General features: G+C 59.5%; 1 protein-coding gene across 1 annotated transcript in view; it reads left to right on the forward strand.

Moving 5' to 3' along the window:
- Positions 1-1,233: 1,233 nt before the first annotated feature.
- The window catches only part of GAS6 (growth arrest specific 6), a 34,651-nt gene continuing 14,731 nt past the window's right edge, over positions 1,234-21,153 (forward strand). The window contains exons 1-5 of the mRNA XM_057532879.1: positions 1,234-1,476; positions 1,687-1,853; positions 14,083-14,107; positions 15,488-15,550; positions 20,847-20,969. Coding sequence (XP_057388862.1) covers positions 1,404-1,476; positions 1,687-1,853; positions 14,083-14,107; positions 15,488-15,550; positions 20,847-20,969 — 451 coding nt within the window. The 5' untranslated portion in view covers positions 1,234-1,403. The remainder of the gene's footprint in view (positions 1,477-1,686; positions 1,854-14,082; positions 14,108-15,487; positions 15,551-20,846; positions 20,970-21,153) is intronic.

Genomic DNA, 21,153 nt, shown 5'->3' on the forward strand with positions numbered 1-21,153 from the left:
TCTGGTGTAAATCCCTACTAAAGAATTTTTCACCCCACCCAGGTTTCTGAAGCCAGTGCTTCTCCTTAAGGAGGACAAGCAGGAAGGTTAATGTGGTCAGTACTCTGTGTGAGCACCCCCGTGTCTGCGGCAGCCTTTGAGTCGCCGGGCGTTGGAATCGCCAGCTGACAGGGGAGGCCCGGGAACTGGTTCAGGCACAGGTGCAGGCGACCTAGCTATTAAATTGTTAATTCCCTCTGTAGAGCCTTCTGGAGAACATCCTTTCCCTTGAATTTGACATATTAATGCTCACCACCCCACCTTCAAACCTGTGACCTCAAAGCATCTACCGGCAGCACCGGTTCATCCTCCCACAAGGGAAGCGGGAAGAACAGGTGCGGACTCGGCGCTGAGCCCACCGAGCAAATCGACCGCCCAGCGGGGGGTGGCTGCCCTTTCACCTTCCCCTTGGGGCGCGGTTTCCGGGGCAGGATTCCCCAGGGGGCGGCGCCGGGCCCCTCCCCGCGGTGCCGGGCTCGCTGTCCCCTTCGGTCCCCCGAGTGGTCCCCGCTATGTTTTGGTTTTGCTTGTTTGTGTGTTTGGGTTTTTTTTTGCCTGTGACTTTGCGAAATATTCCGGGACGAGAGACAGAAAGTCCTGGTCTCCGAGAACTAGCAGAACGCTGCTTTCAGCTGAAATATCTACTGGGAACCCTCAAGGTCTCCAATGTCATCACTGTGTAAACAGAGATTACAAATGGACATCATTTAATCTGGCTCTCTGGCCCCCACTGGGACTCGGTTTGACTTCAGTTCATCTTTTCTTTGGTGGGTTTTAAGTCTTGAGAAAATGTGCCCCAGAATGAAGACTCCAAAAAAGGATGCCGTAGATTTGGGGTGGGGTCGGGGTGGGGGGTGGAAAGAGGTTTGAATCCGGTAAATGGTCAAACTGTACCTGTCAGGTTGGACCCATGTGACTTCTTCGTCGCGTTTACGTCCCGATTACAGACACTTAACCGCCGACTGGGGAGAGGCTCCTGCACGAGGGCGGCGGCGGGGCGGGTCCCCTCCGGCGGGTCCCCTCCCTAGTCCCGACGACCCGCTTCCCCTCCGGGCTTTGATCTTCCCGGAGAAAACCGGCTCGGCCCGGCGGCGGCGGCGGCCCGCGCGCCCCGCCCGCCCCGCGCGGCCCCGAGGCCGGTCCTGCCCGCGCGCCCCGCCCCCGCCGCCGCCCCCGCCCAGCCCCGCGCGAGCGCCGCGGTGCAGCCGCCGGGATGTGACCTTCAGAGCCGCCCGCACGGGATGACCGGAGCCATCGCCCCGCGGCGCCCGCGCCTCGCCACGGCCCCGCGGGCGCTCTGACCGCGCGCGCCCGGCTGCCGGCCCCGGTCTCAGTCCCGGCCGTCGTCCCCGTCCCCGCCCGCCATGCCGCCCGGGCCCGCCGCCACCCTGGGCACTGCGCTCCTCCTGCTGCTGCTGGCCTCCGAGTCCGCGCACAGTGAGTACCGCGCGGGGCCGCGGCGCGGGCTGGGCCGGGGGACCCGTCCCGACACCCCGCCACCCCGGGGGCGAGGGGAGCCCCGGGGCCCGCGCCCAGCCCCGGCCCCGTGCGCGCCAGCCCCGTGCGCCCTGGCCCCGCCGCGCTGACGGCGTGTCCCCGCTCTCTCCCCGCTCCTCCCGCTGCGTCCTCCCGCCCGCGCCCGGGAAGCCGTGATCCTGCGGGCGCGCGAGGCGGCGCAGTTCCTGAGGCCCAGGCAGCGCCGCGCCTACCAGGTCTTCGAGGAGGCCAAGCAGGGCCACCTGGAGAGGGAGTGCATCGAGGAGCTGTGCAGCCAGGAGGAGGCCCGGGAAGTGTTCGAGAACGACCCCGAGACGGTGAGCGCGCGGGGCGGGGAGGTGTGCGCCCGGCGCCTGGGGCCGCGAGGTGGAGCGTCAGGGCAGCCGGGTCCCCTCGAGCGCCGTCCCTGCGGCGCCGCATTTCCGGGGACACCGTCCGTGCGCGCACGGGTGGGAGCCCCGGCGTCTGCGGCAAGTCCTTCAGCTGCGGGGCACACCCAGACCCTTATCAGGGGGGCGGTCGGCGCGGCGGAAGGGCAGGGTCTTAGGTGCCGGGACCCGGGCCCACCCTCAAGCCTCCTCCTTACGAGCCCCAGTTCTGCTGGTGACGCCAGGTGCCGCCTTAGCTGGAGGGGGGTGGCGGATGTCGGCGGGGTGTCCTGCGGACGCCCTGCAGTCGTCTTCCCTTGGCAAGCCTGTGAAAGCAGCCGCTTTGAAAGAACCCTGCAGTAATATGACAGCTCAACCGGGATGCAGCAGGGTCCGTTTTAAAATGTAAAAGAAATAAATGGTTTAAAAACCAGATCAGTTTCCTACCTCCCCGCCCCCTTAGCTAGACTGGAGGTGGCGGGGGAGCTGCTGGCAGCGCCCTGATCCGCATCAGGAGGGATGGAGCATTAGCTTCAAAGGCGTGAGGGCTGGAATTGCTGGCAGCAGCGGGTCCCACAGCAGGAGGACAGGAGTAGAGCTGGAACGCGTACGTGGAGGGGTCGGGGGCGGTCCGAGTGGACAGCAGGGTCGGGCCCAGGTCCCGCCGCCGGTGCGCAGCCCCTGCAGAAAGGTGCGCTCGCCGAAGCGGCTGGTGACTTCAGGAGCCCGACGGGCTGGCTCAGGACAGATTTCTATTAATAACGTCCTCGGAGAACGTGGGGTGGCCGGGCAGCCGACCGCGGGGAGCAGCCCCCGCGTGGCCTCCGCGGCAGCGCAGGAGCTGTGCCGTCTTCGGGGAGGGGAGAGGTGGTGGCGGCGCCCTGGGGGACCTGGTGCGCGTCTGTCTTTGGGAAGTAGGACTGATGGAGACGGGGTGGGCTTATACTGCGTCGCTTCACACCGCGAGGTCAGGGTGATTTCACAGCTGTTTTTGGTTCTACGGGAATTTTTCTTTTAAAGGATTCTTCTGGGATGAAATAAATGTCTCGTGTAATAAACAAATGGCTGTGAGGCCCGTGGGCTTTTACTTTGACTCCCGTTTCTGACCGGTTGGTTTGACCATCCCTTCAGTCCCCTTTCCGAAACAGGCTTTACAGTGACGGCCGAGCTGTGCCTTCCTTCCCTCTGGCCCAGCCCGCGGCGGCGGTGGCCGAGCTGTGACAGGTGCTTCTGCCGTGACTCTGCCCTCAGTGTCCGTAGCAACGCGGTTTATCCCCGTCGTAAGGAGCAGTTTTGCCACCGGTCCCTTCTGGCCTGTTTTCCCGTTTCTTTAATGATGAGTCCTGGTGGCCCAGAGGAGCTGGCAGCTGTGGAGGATTCCTGAAGGTCCCACGGTGGGCTGTGTCCCTGCCCGGCTGCGGGATTGTGTGCCGCTGCAGTCCCGTCAGCCCCAGGCCCAGCCTGGAGCACTGGCTTGTACAGAGTGTGGGACGGGCTTGCGGGTGACAAGACTTGAGGGCAACAAGGTCACCACCCACGGCAGCCTGCCCCTGCTCTGCCCCAGCCCCTGCTTTCCAGGATGGAAAGGCCTTGGGCCTGGACACACTGCACACTAATCGCTGTGCCACCCTTCCCAGAGCCATCCCCCCTCTGACTTTAAGTGCTTTTATGTTTTAATTATAACTTTGTCTACTCTGGATGAAATGAAGACAAGACAAGGAAAGCAGTGCTCACAGCCCAGGACTTTAATGAGACCGCCATGTCTGTGCAGGGACTTTGTACTTCCTACAGCGTCCTGACTTCCCTCCCTGCCGAGGTGGAGTTGCTGTGACACTGGGGGCATCCTCTCTCACATCCACCCCCTCTACCCCATCGGGAATTTGTGGACTCCTTTCATATCAAAGCCATCTGTAATTTTCCAGAATTCTATCCTCGTTTCTGACCCCCATCCCCAAATCATAATCACATCTTTCCCTTTATTTACCAGCTTCCCAGGGTGGACCGGCTCCTTTTGTGCCTTCCCTTGCAGTCAGTGCAAAAACCCCTCATTTCAACCCGCACCTTGCATGCTGTGTAGACCGCTGTGCAGACTGCTTGCTCTCTGTCTGGGTCTGGCCCTTGGTTTGTTGTCCTTTTTCTCGAGAGGTGGTGTGGAAGGCCGAGAGGAGCCCAACTAGGGTCGTGGCTCGAGGTTGGTGATTAGGGGGCTCCTGCATGTCGGCCCTGCTCTGGTCGAGCAGGTGCCCCTCCAGGTGTCCACACCCTCCTTTCCCTCACTTTGGGGAGGTCTCAGATTCCAGGGACCTGGGATCCCTGGGAAACCCTCCAAACACAACTCACTGCTAATACACCTTTGGAGAAACAGCGCTTTTGAATGAGGCCGTCCTATGGCATTACCAGTGGGTCCCTCTGCCCCACACAGTTTGGGGCTCTCTTGAGAAACATCAGTTCCTCGCCTTCAAAAGTTGTTCCTTGTGAGTGTTTGCGGGGGTGACCCAGGATGAGCGCCCTGACCTCAGTTCAGAAAGTCACCAGGACCTGGTTCTGTGACGGTCACGGGACCTCCCGCCGGCGTCCTGATGTGTGACAGGAGAGGCCGCAGAATCAGCACCCACCGGGCTGTGATCCGCTCGCCCGCTCAAGGGGGTGCTTGTAGGAAAAGCCAGGCCTTACCTGCCAGGGTCACCTCTGGGGCTGGCCTGTCCTCTGTGTGTCTGGCCGTTGCAGCCACACACACCTGGTGGAGAGGGGAGGCCGCGCTGCCTTCCCCGTTCAGTGCCTGGGGCTCTGGGGGCCAGGGAGCGGGGAGGGCTGGGGCACCTGGAGCCGGCCCTCTGGGCGGCAAGCCGCTCCTGGAATCCGGAGGCTGTGCCCTCTGTGCTGGGTGTGTTCTAGGCTCTTCCTGCCAGGGCAGGGTGTTCCACCCTGGGCCGGCTTCCTCTTTGGGGATGGGGGCGCCTGACGTTAGAGCTCTCCTTTGAGCAGGTAGCTGTGGGCACCTTCCCGCTTCCTGAGGTTAAGGGAGCCTGGGGGCCTTCCTGATGCAGGTGTCGCCTGCTTCCCTCCTGCTGACACGGTCTCCTCCACATTCTTTCGGGCCGCGGGGGAGTGTCCCCGCCCTGCCCTGCCCCCAGAGCCCGAGATTAGAGTCCCTCCTTATCTTGTTTTCCTTTCACATTGTTACCCTCTCTTCCTGGCATTTCCCTCGTTCTGGCATCTTGTCCAGAGGGCTCTGGGTGCCAGGCCCCCAGGCACCCCTGCTGGGTCCCCCGAGCTCTCCCAGAAGCTCACCAGGCCAGTGCAGCGGTCACCTTCCCGCTTAAGTCCTTGAAGGCCAGTGGCTTCCAGACACCGATACCATCGCCCTTGGCCTCCAGAACGGATTCTGGACGAAAGACTTACCCAGCCCGACGTGCGGCCTGGCATGGTTCACCACCTCCCAGCACCAGTGCCGCCCGAGGCCTGCGGGTCGGGAGGAATTCCAGGTCCTGGGCCTTGACCCCATCACGTTGGTTAGTTTGCGATGCAAACAACAATATTCACAGTGTTCGCAGCTCGGCCGGCATCCCACTCCCAGGGCCCCTCTGCCTCCCGTGCAGCCCAAGCCTGACCTCTGACCTCGCATGTTCACCCCGCACCCCGTGTCTCTCTCCGTCTCTGTCTGTCTCTCTCCCCCCACCCCACCCCCGCTCTCTCAGACATGGGGGCCCAGTGGCGGTGATAGTTCCCTACCCAGGAGGGTTTTCGGGGTGCAGTCAGTTTCAGAGCCCTGCAGGGCTGCCGCCTTGTCTTGAACGGCGTCTGCCCTCCAGGGACACCTGTCTTCCTGAGACCCCAGAGTCTCTGGGGACAGCTTGGGGAGGGGCACCCCCGAGGGAGGTGGAAGCCCCTCCCTCAAGTCTCCCCTGTTGGGGTGGCCTAAGGGGTCTCAGGGGGCCCAGCAGGAGGGGGGAGGGGGCCTTTGTCACCCCCAGTGACCTCCAGGACAGCCTCGGGTCCCCTGCCCCCCACGCCTGGACAGCAGCCCCTAACACTCCCTCGGGCGCTCGGACACACACCCGCACACGCCCCGCTCCTCCGTGCCACTCCGGGGTCCGTCGACGAGTGTGACCAGGCACTGCCCTGTGCCAACGCAGCCCCAGCTCCCGTCCGCCTGGGCGGCCCCTGCCCCCCGGGCTGCGCAGGCCTCCCCACTGGGCCCCGTCCCTCCAGGGCTTCCTCCCCTGGAGGCCCAAGGAGGCTGGCCGGGCAGGGTCTCCGAGTCGTCACGTTTTCTCCAGAGCTGGCTCCGCGCGGCTCAGAGGCCTGCGGACGGACGGCTGGTTAGATGGGCGGCATCCAGGCCCCCAGCGCAGGGCCCGCCGCCCCCCGGGTGGCCTTGAGGGAGAGGCAGGCTCTGTCTGGCCCCGCTTTGCTGCCCCTGTGCCCACAGACGTGCATGTTTTAGTCCCGGGGGTCTGCCCGGCCCGGAGCTGGGCCCTGCAGTGTCACGACAGGGCAGCCCCTAAATGACACCTCGTCCCAGCCTGCGGGCTTAACGTCTGTGGAAAACCAATTAAAGACATTTTGAAAGTCACCGCAGGTCTGCCTATGGGACTTAGGAAGAAAACACCCTTTAAGAAGCTGATGCTTCTGGCCTGTTTCTCGAGATTCTGAGGAGCTGGGCCGGGACATCGCAAACCCAGCCAGGCTGTTACTTTACTCTGGCTGCTCTGGCAGGGGTCTGGTGTCTTTGTGCTGCGTTTCCTGTGGTCAGAGGTGGGAGCTGCTTCTGTGATGCAGACTTTGCTGTGGTTTGAGGGTTAATATTTGATGTTGGGAATACTCTGCCCCTTCGGTGGTTATTTTAGTCCAGTGATTTCATTGCAGTCCTGGTGCGTACACCTGTAACTTTTGACCCTGAGAGAGTGCAGTTTATTAAGTCTAAAGTAATTTTTAAGGAGGTGTTGGAAGTGGACGAAGTTCTTTATCTGCTTCTGAGAAAGGCACTTTGCACCAATTAAAAACACGTCATTCCAAGGAGGTAGTGATGTGTTACCATCATACTTGTTATTTTCTTGGACTTTTTTTTTTTTTCCAAATTCGAGGTGAAATTTGTTTCCTTCCAGTTAGTGCCCATGATGATAAAATACATTCTTTTCCACATCTGTCCCCAAACCCTGCCATCTAAACCCAGTTCTCTGAGGCCCTCTTCTTGGAACGCTGTGCCCTGTGGAAATGCCACAGCTGGGCTGGGCCAGCTCCCAGGGCGTCCGGGAGGGTCACCGCTGCAGCCACGGGGCCGGAGGCCAGGCTGGGGCCTCCTGCCCAGCACGCGGCATGCCTGGCGGCCACAGGTACAGCCCCCAGGGGCCTCTGGTTTGGACACACGTTTCTTTAGTGCGACGCTTCAGGTTGAGATGGAAAACGTGTTAGGAGGTGGCTGTTGGCAGTTGTCGGGGGCAGGGCACTTTCTCCGGTGGGGTGTGGCAAACCCTGACCCATGACCCCTGACCCAGGTCTGCCCCCACCACATGCATCCTCTGCGTCTCTCCTCGTTCACAGCAGCCCATCCTGTGCTGCTCAGAATTGAACGCTCACGTGTGCGGGGCCGTGGTTCCGCAGGGACCCGAAAGGTGCCGAGGTGCCCTTCCATCCCCTTCCAGATGCCAGGAACAGACAGGAGCTGTGCAGTCACAGAATCTGTCACGGGATCGCAGAATGCTGCTCCGGGCGAGAGTCTGAGCCATCCCGTGGAGGCGCCCCTGAGCTGCGGCCCAGGAGTTGACCCACTCAAGGGAGTCAGGTCATCAGTGGGAGGACCAGAGGGAACTCAGGGCTGACCCGTGAGCCCAAGTGACTGAGGCCTCCACGGCGAGCCTGGGTCCCGTCTGCACAGCCCGCTCTCAGGGCCTCCTGGACACACTGCCTTTGCGCAAAGGCTGCGTTGGAGCTGCGCTGTTTGCCCTGATAACTTGTCACCCTTCACTCTGTCCAGCGTTTTATTTGGGGGTTTTGCATGATGGGAAAACACATCATTTTGTTTTTCCCGAATTAACGTAAGCAGGGAAGCGTAACACTGCGTTTCTGACCTGGCTGACCTGAGCATGCCATCCCCGCCTGCCTGTCCCACCCGCAGCACGAGTCCTCTGAAGCCCAGCCCGTGTGGGTCCCGCGAAGGGACAGGGGGTCGCCAGCTCCTCCCTGATCCCCGGGCGAGGCTCCTCTTTCCTCTTCTCTTCTCTCCTACTCACTCTCTCTGGCTTCGCACCTCCTTCCCCTCTCCTGTCGGTGCCGCTGCGGCCTCTCAGCCTTGGGACAAAGCCTGCGGCCCCCGCTCCCCCTCCCCCCAGCACGTGCCCAGCGGCCTCCATGGAGCGTCTCTGGTGCTACCACTTCTGCCTCCTCGGGGCCCTCCCAGGACAGGCCGACATTCCGTCCCACCTGCTGGGCCTCAGTCCCCATTCACACTGCCAAGCAGCCGCGTACGGTCTCTCCCTGTGGCTTTGGGATGACGCCTGAGCCCCCAGCCAGGCTGCCCACCAAGCCCCCTCCTGGCGCTGGAGACCACGAGGGCCGCGTCCCTGCCCAGAGCCCCCTGGTTCCCACGGGCTCCCGCTCTACCCCTTTGCTCCACAAGCTCCTGGGGGACACACTCTACTCGCTGGCACCCTGCTAGGGGCTGGCATCCCGCTAGGGGCTGGCATCCCGCTAGGGGCTGGTGGGCATGGCTTTGTGGGCGGTAGGCAGACAGCATTGTCCCTCCGCTGGTCCTGCGCTGCCTGAGCTCCGCAAGGCCAGCTGCCACGTGTCGGCAGGGACAGGTCGGTGGGGACAGGAGCGTCCCTGCCTGACTCCAGGGAAGATGTGTCGTTTCCTCACTGCTGCAACACTTCAGCAGAAACTTACCCTGCTGGAGGCCCCAGGAGGGAACCCACACCCGCCTTTTCCAGCTTCTGGAGGCACCGCATCCCTGGCTGGGGCCCCTCCTCCATCCTCCGGGCCGGCAGGTCGGTGTTCTTTCTACGTTGCCATTTCTGGATCTGTTGCTGCCTTGCTCTTCCGTGTTTGCACACCCTGGGGTCCCCTGAGCCCCCGATGGCCCAGGGGAATCACCTCCTCCCAAGGTCAGCCGACCAGTAACCTCACTGACCTTCGCTGTGGAGCCCGCCATATTCACAGCTGCCGGGAGGAGGACCTGCACGCCTTTGGGGTCATTGTTGTGCCACCACGAGGGTGTAGGAGGGACTTAGCATGGGGTCTGGTGCTTAGAAATCCCTCAGTGCAGCATAGCCGTGGTTTGAATAAAGTTTTGCTGGTTCACCTTCGTGAATCACATTTCCCAGAGAGAACGTGGCAGGCCTGGCAGGGAAGGCGTAGCACCCGGTGAGGCCTAGTACCCGGTGAGACATAGCACCCGGTGAGGCCTAGCACGTGCTGAGGCTCAGTAGTACCCAGCGTGGCTTAGTTGTTTCCTCTCCTGCCTGTGGGCACCCCAGCCACTAAGTGAGCAGCACCGCTGCATTTGGCCTTGAGAACAAAGGGATTTCCGAGCAAAGCTGTGGGTGATCATCCGGTGCTGTGAAGGTGAGAGCCCAGCAGCCCCAAGAAGCCTCCGCCAGGAGAGCACGTTAGACGGGAAGAAAGGCCACTTCGCGTGACCCACTGAAAACTGATCAGATTACACAGTGAGTGTACCAATCAAGCATGAGGAATGAAACCATAAATTATAAAAACAAATTTATTCCATTTCATGCTTTATAAAATTGGATTATAAATGTAATTAGGCACTAAATTTTCAGAACAAAGAAAGATTGAAGTAAGATTTTGGGGAGAGGCAGGGCATATTTTTTTGAAATAATAATGATTTTTAGAAAGCCTACATTCTCCTTACCATAAATGGAGACATTTTTGCAAAAAGTGTTTGGCAACTTCATCCATAGTCCCGTGAGCCTTTGTTAATCCTAGATAATCAAGTTATTCTGTCTTGAAGCAGTCATTCTATGATACTTGCAAACTTTCTCTTCTGTCATTGTTAACTGGCCTAAACCCTGATTTATCAGTGCCTTTGCATTGGTTATTTCCCAAAACATTCTCACTGACTCATGAAATCTTGACTCGTGGTAGATTTTTAATTTTACTTTGCAGGTCATTACAAATCTGAAAATTGCACTCATTTTTCAAATTCAGCTAGCCTGGTATTTTTGCCTCATAAATTTGGAAAATGCAAACAACAGTGGTTTAAACAAGACAGTTTTATTTATCTCTCATGTAAAAGGTGGGAGGCAGGCTGCCCAGGGCTGCTCAGTGGTGGGGGCCCAGGGACTTCCATGACCTATTTGTGCTCCACTGTACTGGTGCATGGCCTTTGTCTTCCAGGCCTCCTCACACACTGGGCAAGATGCTGGAGTACCAGCCATCACATCTACATTCCAGCAAGGAGGCCAGAGAACCAAAGCACTCCACTCTCTTTACTCAGTTTCACTCTCTGTGTGTATCTCATTGGCCAGAATTTAGTCACATGGCCACTCCTAGTTTCAAGGGAGGCTGGGAAGTGTAGTCCTGTAGCTGGGTGCATTGCAACTCTAACTAAATCCAGAGTTCTGTTACTGAGGCTGAAGGGAGGATTGCAGATGCTGGATGGCAACTACAAATCTCTGCTGTGGGGGAGAGGTGTTTGGAAGCAAACCTGTTTTACGAGGTTCATTTCCAAGAGTATTTTCATGCCTGGCAGGAGACACTGTACTTAGCCACGTCAGAGAGTTTTTGCACAACACACCTCTCACATGGGTCTTTTTAGCTGCACTCAAACAACCTGTGCTTGGAGGGACCAGCCCCCCTCTGCTGCCCTGGTTCTTGCCCGACACTGGGCCTCGGCAGTCACCCGGCCACCTGAGCCTGTCAGCCCGCAGCTGAGTGGTGAGCGGAGGCTGCCACCCCCTGCCTTGGGGCCCCGCTGACCCTGGCGGGGTGGGAGGGGGTGCCCGGGGCCTGTGTGCACGTGCTCCGCCAGCAGCTGGGGTGCAGCGGGTGCCCAGAGCAGGTGGGAAGCACGTGCAGAGGAATGTGCCGTGGGCAGGTGCAGGTTGCAGGAAAGCGCTCAGTAAGGGAGGGGCCAGTGGTAAGGGGACCAGGGTCTCCATGCCCCCGAGAGCCGCTGCTGCCTGTACCAGGGCCCTGAGCATCCAGAACAGCGCGTATCATCCTAAAACTGATGTGAAGAGGACCCGGAGAGCTGGGCTTCCCATTGGGCCTAGCCACTGTCGAGGGCCCCCCCCCGCTCGGGCCCCTGTCCCTGTCACATGGGTGCAGGTTGGGTGGGAGGGGACAGCCATGGGGATGGAAGGGGTACGTGCAGCCGAGGGAACCACACACACAGATGTGCAGAGCTGCAGCAGGGCCCCAGGGTCAGGGCCAGGGCTGATCCCAGCGTCACCTCTGCCACTGGGTGGTCATACCCAGCACTTTGTTCCAGGACCTCCCTGCAACGTGCACTTCAGTGTCTGAGGAAGGAGAGGACCCAGTGCCCTCGCGGGGTGTCTCTGGGGACTGCCCCCCTTGCAGGGTCCACCCTGGGTTCTCTGGGTGGAGCAGGGACTGGGGGATCCCAGAGGTCCGTGTCCTGAGAAGTGGTGTCCGTGTTTCCTTCAGTCTTGTGGAGTCTTTTGCACCTGGTTTGGAGAATCTTAAGCGCTGAATTTGGGAGAAAGGAAGGAAAAAAGGGTTTTGTATGAACTGTGCTAGAACACGTGCGGAGCCACGTAACGCCAGCCCCCGGGGTTAGGAGCCCTTCCGGGTCCCCGGGCGGGACCAGGGGAGCCTGGGCACCCACCTGCAGGAAGGCGTCTTCAGGGGCCGCCGTGAGCTTCATGCTCTTAGGAAGCCGAAGCCTCGGCAAGGGCAGTTCAGGCTGCCGTGACCTTGACAGTCTCCTGCCAGAAGACAGATTTGCTAGCAAGGCTGTGGCCAAAGGATTGGTCAACCCTCCCGACTGTTCCCCAGGGAAAACACCTTCTACACGTTTCATGTCAGTAAGCAAAGCTGTCCTGACGCCCAAGTCCCAGCCTACTTTGTCAAAGAGTAGAGATTTTTGGAAACAACTTAGGGCAGTTATGTATTAAAGGAAGTAATAAATTCTCAGTTTACTGTTTGAGAAGTAACCACATTGTGGTAGTGCGATGTGTGACTCCTGTCATGTTGTGTAATCCAGGTAAAAGTCCCAGACACCCCACGACAAAAAGATTCGTGCACCACCGTCACTGGTGTGTCTCCAAGGCAGCGTCCACGCTGGTCAGCAGGGCCGGGAGCGGGCGTCCCCCGGCCCATCTATGCGCGGGGCCAGGAAGTGAGGCCGTCGGGTGAACAGTGGGACAGCATCAGGGCTGGATTCCCGTACCTCACCTGGTCCCCGCAGGGACGTGGCCGGCCTCTGAGGAGCTCAGGGGTAAAGCAGATTTGCTCTCCTTTCCTGTTTGGGGGGCAGATCACAAGGAGCAGAGACAGAGGAGGGGGCTCACAGGGAACTCTTTCCTGTAGCTACAGAACACATGCAGCCTCACTGTAGACCCAGGTGGACCCAGCTGCCCTTGGGCTCAGCTCCTTGAAGGAGCTTCGGGCCACACGTTCCCATGTTTGCAAACCTGCGGGCAGCAGGGCGGCACGGAGGGCTGAGGAGCCTGACTTTTCACAACAGTAGGGCTCAGTATTAAAACATATTACACGTTACTATTAAATAGTCACGATTTTGAAGAATAGAATCTGCCTTTCCGGAAGGCTGCAGTGTGTAAACGTGTGTGTGATTGGGTACTTGCCCCACAGTTCTTCATCATGTTCAACCCTAGTCTAATCCTTGGCTTCCTAAGCCTGAGCGGGCACTTCCTGCGTCCATCCTGAATCTTTATTTCAGAACCAAATCCCCTCCCTTTGTGGCAAAGCCCAGTGGCCTCCATACTCCCTCTAACCCCGAAAGATGCCACAACCCCCGGGACCCTGAGAGCTCTCATCACAGGGCCCCAGACTTGTCTATCTCTCTGTCCCCAGCGCCAGCCGGTGTGGGACTGAAAGCAGGAGAAAGAAACACAGCCAGGCTTGTCAGGGGCCTGGGAGCGGAGAGGAGGGCAGTCCCCTCCCGCCTGCCTCTTTGTCACGTTTGCATGAATGTCACCTTCACAAGTGTTGCATGAGTCCCAAACTTGCTCTGATCCTTACTTTTCTTTTAAAGAAGTTGAGCTTTACAAGAAGCATCTTTACCAGAACGTTCCTTTATAAAAGCACATCTGAACGCGTCTTCGCGGGCCGCCCCGGCCAGGCACGAGCGGAGGGGCCAGTGAGGTGGTGGAGGAGCGGGGGGCGCGAAGCACGGGTCCCGTGGAGGCCGGCGCCCCTGCCCTCCCTGGGACGGGGCTCGGTCACACTCCACAGCCGGCCTGGGGCCTCAGTTCACTCATCTGTGATAATGGGGCTGATTAGCAAGACCCTCCTGGGAGGGTGGTCGTGAGCAAGCAGGTGACACCCAACATCCGGCCCCTTGGTTCCGTCAGGGAGGGGATACAGGGCCGGACTGCTCCGCGATCGGCCCTGAGCGATCGGCCCTGAGCGGGACATCAGAGCGTGTGGGGTCAGGACTGCTGTGACGGCCCCCTCCCCGGAGCTGCTGCCGGATGGGCACAGGCAGGTGTTCGCTACCTGACATTCACTGCCCAGCGCCCACCTCTTAATTTGCAGTCATGGATAAAAGGACTCCCCGTTTACACCCTCCATCCCTCATCCAGCTGTTTGTTGTACAAGTACAGTAGCTGCTGGGAGTCCTACAGAGGCCTCCCATCGCCCGAGGGGCCCCTGCGCCCACCGGGGTGTAAGGCTTGATTTTTTCTTGGCATGTTTCTTGTCTTCCTGAAAGATGCTTCGCCCGCACAGTATTGCTGGTTACCGCAGGTCTGGTCTCAGTGTGCAGACATCACTCTGCAGAAGCTGCATGGCCCCAGGGACGCCCTCTCCCTCCGTCCCCTCCCCCAGCCCTCTCAAGGGCAGAAAGTGGCTTTCTGGGCAGCCGTCCTCCCTCAAGCACCTGCCTCCTGGGCCGGGCCGTTCCTGTGGGGGGAGAAGGGTGAGGTTTGGTGGACCAGCTGCCAGGGGGTGGTGCCCAGACGCCGGGCACTCTGCCGGTTAACCACTGCCTTCTCTTTTTCTTTTTCTGCAGGAGTACTTTTATCCAAGGTACTTAGGTAAGTTGGACTCATTTCCTCCTTTTGTTTGGGGACTCAAGCCTCATCACCGAGTTGTTCCCAGAAGGACCATGCTTAATCGCACAGTGAGTTGGGAGCTCTCCAGGGCTCACAGGGCAAAGCCCTAGTTTGTGTCTTTTATACCATAGTGACCACGTTAGTGTCACCTCCAGCCAATGCCATTGTTTGCAAACCTCTGCCCCACTCTAATTCCAGGCTTAGCTCATTAACTGGAAATATGATTGCTTTAGTGGTTCTCGGGCTTTTTGGTCTCAGGCCTCTGCCCTTGTGAAATTACTGAAGACCCCAAAGAGCTTTTGCTTATGCAGACTCTGGTTATTGATACCATATTATTAATTAAAGCTGAGAACATTAAAAAATGCTTTTGTTTAACTTGGACGACAGGAACATACAGGCTAACAGTCTTGGCCGTCGAGCAGTCATGTCTGTGTATGGAGGCGGGGGGTGCCTGGAAAGCCCCACTGAACACTGGGGGGAGAACGAGAGGAAAAAGGCAAAGACGGTCCCGTGTTTTCAGGACGACCTGAAAGTTCCCCTGCGAACTGCTCCTTAATACAGTTTTAAGGGTGTTTTAATGTCTCTACTTATAATGAGAGAGAAGTACTCCAGGGCTTTCCTCTTTAATTGTGTGAAGTGCATTTTGGTAAATTTTCCATTGGCCTTATAGCCTCTTAGAGGTACTTTCTCTGGGTGTGTATCTAGCTACAAGTATAGTGGACCTGTGATTGGCCTTGAGAAGCCCCATCCGGGCTCCCTGCCAGCCTTGCTCCCGGGTGTATGGCTTTGTTTCCTGAGGCAAAGGCGACAGTGGCCCCCTGGGCCACCTCCAATGCTGTCCACTGCCTGTGCCCACGTCCTCCGAGGCGTGGATGAGCAGAAGCGACCCACTAAAGGGCCAGTGAAGTGGCCCAACCAACACCCATTATGCCCAAGTTCAAGTTCAGATCATCTGCATGCCTGTGGTCCCTCCCACCTCTGGCCTCTGTGTGGAGCACCCAGTCAGACAGCACAGAGAAGGAGGAAGAGGAGGAGAGGGAGCTAGTTCTCCAAAGAGATTGACCGTCAAACCAAGGGTACTGTTTCCAAGCGGGGGTCAGGTTGAAATGGAGGCCAGCTCTCTGACCACGGTCAGAAGCTTCCTGAGTGCCACCGGAGGGCCTTCTGTACGACAGAAAGAACCCCACCAGGAGGCTGCAGGGGCCCAAGGCTCCTTGGAGACAGAGCTCTGCCCGTTGGTGGAGACGTCTTCTCGTCTGACGGTGTTCCACGTTCCGTGTCAGTGTGACTGGTCTCCCTCCAGAGTGTCACTTCTGCTGGCCCCGTGCCGGAGGGTGACGCCCTGCCCTCCCTGTTTTGCAGAATGCATCAGTAAACATGGATCTCCGTACAAAAAGAACACAGATTTCATCACCTGCGTGCAAAGTAAGTCTGTCTCCTTCCTCTAAGCCCCTGCGTTTGGGGTCTTGGGGCTTTGCTGTATTTCCATTGTCTTTGGAGACACGGCACCTGCCTGAGGTCCGCTCCTTTGCCCTGAACTTCCTTTTCTAAGCGAGTACGTGTTGGCTTTTCGAAGAGGCAGGAAATTCGCACGGTATGAATTGTAAACCTTTCACAGGTGGAGAGAAGGTGCATCCGGCCCCGCCTCCTGGTCAGTCAGGGGCCCTTTCACCACGGCCACTGGTTCTAAGAATATTCTCAGACCCGTAGGAATGTACTCGGAGTCTCTTATTTGCACACAGGTGGCAGCTTCCTGAACCCATGACCCCACCGCCCTTTCCCCTCCACGCTTCGCAGACGCTTCCTGTGTCAGCACGAGCCGCGCCAGCACGCGGGGCTGCGTCCACACTCGCGCTTGGTGGGCAGCGTGCTTGTTAACCAGTGTGCGCTGGCGGACACCTGGGCCGTTTCCAGTTGTATACTGTAACAAACAAAGCCAGAGTGACCTCCTTGTCTGAATATATCTGCAGAATAGAGTGGACTTGCAGAGGCAAAGCTGTGTTCTTTTTCAATTCTGATGCAGACCCGGCCCCGTTACCCCCCAGTGGAGGGCGGGAGTGCCTCTCCCAGCACCTGCACCAGCCCAGTGTATTGCTTCTTACTTGTTTATATCTTTCCGTAGAAAAAGTGAAAAACGACCCCCAGTCAATGCAGTTTATGTTTTTCTTACTCATAAGTAAAGCTGAGCTTCATATGTTGAGGAACCTTGTGTTTCTTTTTCTGGGGATAGTTTGTTCAGAGTCTTTGCGTGCTTGTCTCAGTTTGTAGCAGCTGTTGATATAGCTTGCAAATTAGCCATTTGTACTAAAGGTAGCAAAATTTTTCTTCAGCTCATCATACGTCTTTATTATCATTATTTTAAATTATCATACGTAACACTGACATTTTGCACGAACTTTAATCCACACGTAGACCCATAGACCCGTCTCAGCTGAGCCTGACCCCAGGCCTGGCTGTGGCCCGAGAGCTCCGTGAAGTGGCCACTTCGTCCCCACCAAGCGCAGAAGTTAGCTGCTTTATAGCACCCGCTCCCCCGGTGAGGAAACGGGCTCTGAGCGCACAGCCGGCCCTGCACGGGGGGCTCCCGCGCTGCGCTCGGACCTGCACGGCAGGGTCGCCCAGGGCGGGTGGAGGACCAGGAGTGGCCCCAGGGCCTGGGGGGCAGGGCTCGGCTGCTGTGACCAGTCACCCAGCCTCCCACACGCCAGCCGCTGGCCTTGCCTATCGCGCCCCGGGTCACAGACCCCAGCCCGGCCCAGGCGCACAAAGGAAGTGAGAGACTGAAGGAGGGCGGGGGCCCTGCTGTGAGGCCCGGGCTCCTCGCGGACGCATCGGCAGCCTCACAGGAGCAAGTGAGGAGCAGCCGCTGGTACTGGCAGAGGCCAGTGTGCACTCAAGGAGCCAGAGCCCCCGCCCACACATCCCGGTTGCCAGGAGCAAGCCCTGCCCCTCGGCCCCCAGGGTGAGCGGGACCTCGCCGGCCTTAGGCGGACATGGGAGCACCAGAGAAGTTCAGCTTCCCGTCATTACGCTTCACTTGTAGCAGACTTTTGGTGTTGTCAACTTGCCATACCAGTTCCTTCTTTTTGAATTATGTATTCAAACTGATTGGATTGTTTTACTTCCTGGGTTTCAGGCTATCCTTTTCCTGAGACTATAAAAAGTTGTCTGATATTTCATGTTTAAGCTTATAACCTGCCTCGGACATTTCTGATGCAGTGAGGAGGTGGGGCTCCGTGTGGTCACTGGTCCAGATGATGTGAGACTCCGTGTGGTCACTGGTCCAGATGATGTGAGACTCCGTGTGGTCACTGGTCCAGATGATGTGAGACTCCGTGTAGTCATTGGTCCAGGTGATGTGGGGCTCCGTGTGGTCATTGGTCCAGATGATGTGAGACTCCGTGTGGTCATTGGTCCAGTTGAGGTGGGGCTCCGTGTGGTCATTGGTCCAGATGATGTGGAAGCTCCGTGTGGTTATTGGTCCAGATGATGTGGAAGCTCCGTGTGGTCATTGGTCCAGATGATGTGGAAGCTCCGTGTGGTCATTGGTCCAGGTGATGTGGGGCTCCGTGTGATCATTGGTCCAGGTGATGTGAGACTCCGTGTGGTCATTGGTCCAGTTGAGGTGGGGCTCCGTGTGGTCATTGGTCCAGATGATGTGGAAGCTCCGTGTGGTCATTGGTCCAGGTGATGTGGAAGCTCCGTGTGGTCATTGGTCCAGGTGATGTGGGGCTCCGTGTGGTCATTGGTCCAGGTGATGTGAGACTCCGTGTGGTCATTGGTCCAGATGATGTGGAAGCTCCGTGTGGTTATTGGTCCAGATGATGTGGAAGCTCCGTGTGGTTATTGGTCCAGGTGAGGTGGAAGCTCCGTGTGGTCATTGGTCCAGGTGATGTGGGGCTCCGTGTGATCATTGGTCCAGGTGATGTGAGACTCCGTGTGGTCATTGGTCCAGTTGAGGTGGGGCTCCGTGTGGTCATTGGTCCAGATGATGTGGAAGCTCCGTGTGGTTATTGGTCCAGGTGATGTGGAAGCTCCGTGTGGTCATTGGTCCAGGTGATGTGGAAGCTCCGTGTGGTCATTGGTCCAGGTGATGTGGAAGCTCCGTGTGGTCATTGGTCCAGGTGATGTGGAAGCTCCGTGTGGTCATTGGTCCAGGTGATGTGGAAGCTCCGTGTGGTCATTGGTCCAGGTGAGGTGGAAGCTCCGTGTCGTCATTTATTCTAGATGTGCCTCCCCTGGGGGTCCCGGATTGGTTTCTGAGGCTTTGCCTTTGGGTCCCAGAAGACGTGGGCGATGCCATCTGAGGAGTCCTGGCCGACTGTCTCCACGAGGAAGGGTCTCGGTGCCTTTTCTCCTCCGTGAGAACAACGGCCCGCATTTGCATGCATTTCCCAGGCTATAACTCATCACACCCACTCATTTCTGGAAGTGGGAGCAAAAGCCACTGAGACAGGCCTCTGCTGGCCTCAGCAGGTGCCTCACATCCCTGTCTACATAGCAGCCGCTCTCCCTCCCTCCTCTCACAGCCATCGTGGGGCCAGATAACCCCTCGCCTCCCGTCTGTCAGGGGCCCGGGTCGGGACTCAGGTCTGACTCAGCCCCGAGCCCCTCTGCAGGCTGCCTGCGTCCACCGAATTCCTAGCAGCTCAGGGGCACCTGCAAACACTCTCCTTCCTCTGCCCTACAGATAAGCTTCCCAACAGGGCAACAGATGAAAGCCGCGGTGGTGGAGTTCTCCAGCTGGGTTCCCTGTGGGAATCTCCTGGAGCTGTCCCACCCCAGGGGAGGTTGATTTTTAAAGGGGGGGGGGGTGGTAGGCATTCTAGGCAAATTCCAGACGAAGGTAACGAGCCCAGGTGTGTCCTTCTGAAATAACTTTAAGTCTTTAACCAAATATATCGCGTGGAGACGCACCCCATCTTCCCCGTCCCTCCTGCAGGGCCTCTAATGTGCCGAGTGCTGTTGGGGGATCAGCCGGACCCTCGGCTCGGGTGCTGTCTGGGCCCCAGCACACGTCCCCCCGACCGCCCCAGTCTCCCTGCCCCCTCAGAGCCCCGTCCTGCGGAGGCCGTGTCAGGAAGCAGACCCGTCTGTCATCTCAGCCCTGGCACTGGGCTTGACCCCCGCCGCCCCGGCCCTCCTGTCCCCCGGGGGAGCCCTCGTTACAGCCGCATGGGGGCCACAGGGCTGACCGCTGGACCCCCCTTCCTCACTCTCCGAGCGCCAGACCCAGTTCCTACTTGCTTAGGGGTGGAAGGCGCTCACGGAGTCCACCAAGGATAGCTGTGCACGTGTCTCCAAAATACCTGGAGGTGCTGTGTTCGGGCCACACTTGAAAGTGTTTTGTTGGCTGTAATTGTGCAGAAGAAGCAAGCTTTGAGGGGTCCCGTGGAAAGGTCACGAGAAGAGCCCAGTGAGAGACGTGGGTTCCAGGGTTGCGACACAAACAGTTATGCTGGGCCCTCCCTGAGGGGGTCGCCGGTGACCAGGTCCCCAGACCCACGGGGACGCAGAGGGACAAAGCATGGTGTTGGGTCCATGCCAAGGACAAGGGCTGGCGCGAGGCCTGGTGAGCTGGGGGACACAGGGGCCCACTGTCCTCCTGGGACCAGGAGCAAGCCCACGGTGGAAACACTGTCCCCAGACCAGCGTCCGGCTGGGGACGTCAGCCGTCCTGAGAAAGAAGTGAAGAGTCGGGGGTGAGTGCCCGCCCGACCGGCTTCACCGCGCAGACAGCGGCCTGGCGCTCTCAGCGGTCACGTGCTGGCTTGGCCTGTTCCTAGTGACCAGGCCGTGGAGTGAACGGTGCCCTCAGCTGCACGCGGGGCGGGGGCAGAGGGAGGGCTGAAGCACCGCGGCCACCTGTCGTGGGCCTCCCAGCGCTCAGACGGGCCCGTCGCTCGGTGAATAAAGACGCACGGCAGTGCCTGGCTCGGGTGCTGCAGGGGACGCCCGGGTATGAGAAGGTAGTGGCCGCTGGCACACAGAAAGGCGGCGTCGCGGGCTGAACCTGGCCGAGTGGCTGGCCCGCGGTCTCCAGGGCCCCGGGAAACGTGCCCTGTTCCCTCCGCTGAAAGCGGGACAATCCAGAGAAGCAGGATGGCCGCTGGTCACTAGCACCAATGAAACCTACAGGCCGTGGGGCCGGCGCGTGTCGGAGAGGAAGGGGAGCAGCGGAGCCCGGGGCCCAGACGGTCTGGACCGTGGCCGAAGCAGAGGCAGAAGCAGCAGGCCCACCCGAGGGGCGGGCGGGGAGGCTGTGGGCGCCCTCTGTGCGAGCTGGTGGACCCCACAGGCCAGGGGTCGAGTGGGCCGGGGTCCTGGCCTGGCAGAGTGGACACGGCCGCCAGGGGAGGGGAACGTTCTGGGTCTGCCGGGCTGGCCCATGGGCCGGCCAGGGCCCTGTGGACCTGCTCCCTGGGAGGTCCAAGCTCCTGGGGCCCAGCCAGGCCCACTCCTCTCCTCTGCTGCCCCGGGGCCGCGGCCCTGACCTCGGGCCCAGGGGGTGGGCGGCCCCTCCCTCCGAGCTGACCTGGGTTTCCTGGGATCGGCTGGGGCCCGGCCAGCCTGGTCTGCGGCCCCCTCCTGCCCAGAGGTGGGTGTTCTGTGCGGCCCGCCGGGGCCAGTGGAGGGGACGTTCGTGCCCCAGAGCTGCCTCGGTTTCCCCCCAGCTGACCAGGAGCAGCTCAGGGCCATCTTCTCCTTCCTTTCAACTCAGAGCTGCCTGACCAGTGCTCTCCAGACCCCTGCGATAAGGAGGGCACCCAAGTCTGCCAGGACCTCATGGGCAACTTCTACTGCCAGTGCAGAGACGGCTGGGCGGGACGGCTCTGCAACAGAGGTAAGGCCACGGCCTGGGGGCGGGCTGGTGGCATAGGTGTCAGGCCCTCCCTGCAGGGCCACCCGCAGGGCCCCGGGCTGGTGGGGCCGTGAGTCCTGCTGTCTTCCGCCTCTCCCTGCCAGGCCCCCTACCTGCCCCGCCGGGGACACAGCCGCACCAGCCTGTCTGGCTGAGAGCAGAGTGA

Source organism: Balaenoptera acutorostrata, chromosome 18, assembly GCF_949987535.1.
Source record: "Balaenoptera acutorostrata chromosome 18, mBalAcu1.1, whole genome shotgun sequence".
Taxonomy (NCBI): domain Eukaryota; kingdom Metazoa; phylum Chordata; class Mammalia; order Artiodactyla; family Balaenopteridae; genus Balaenoptera; species Balaenoptera acutorostrata.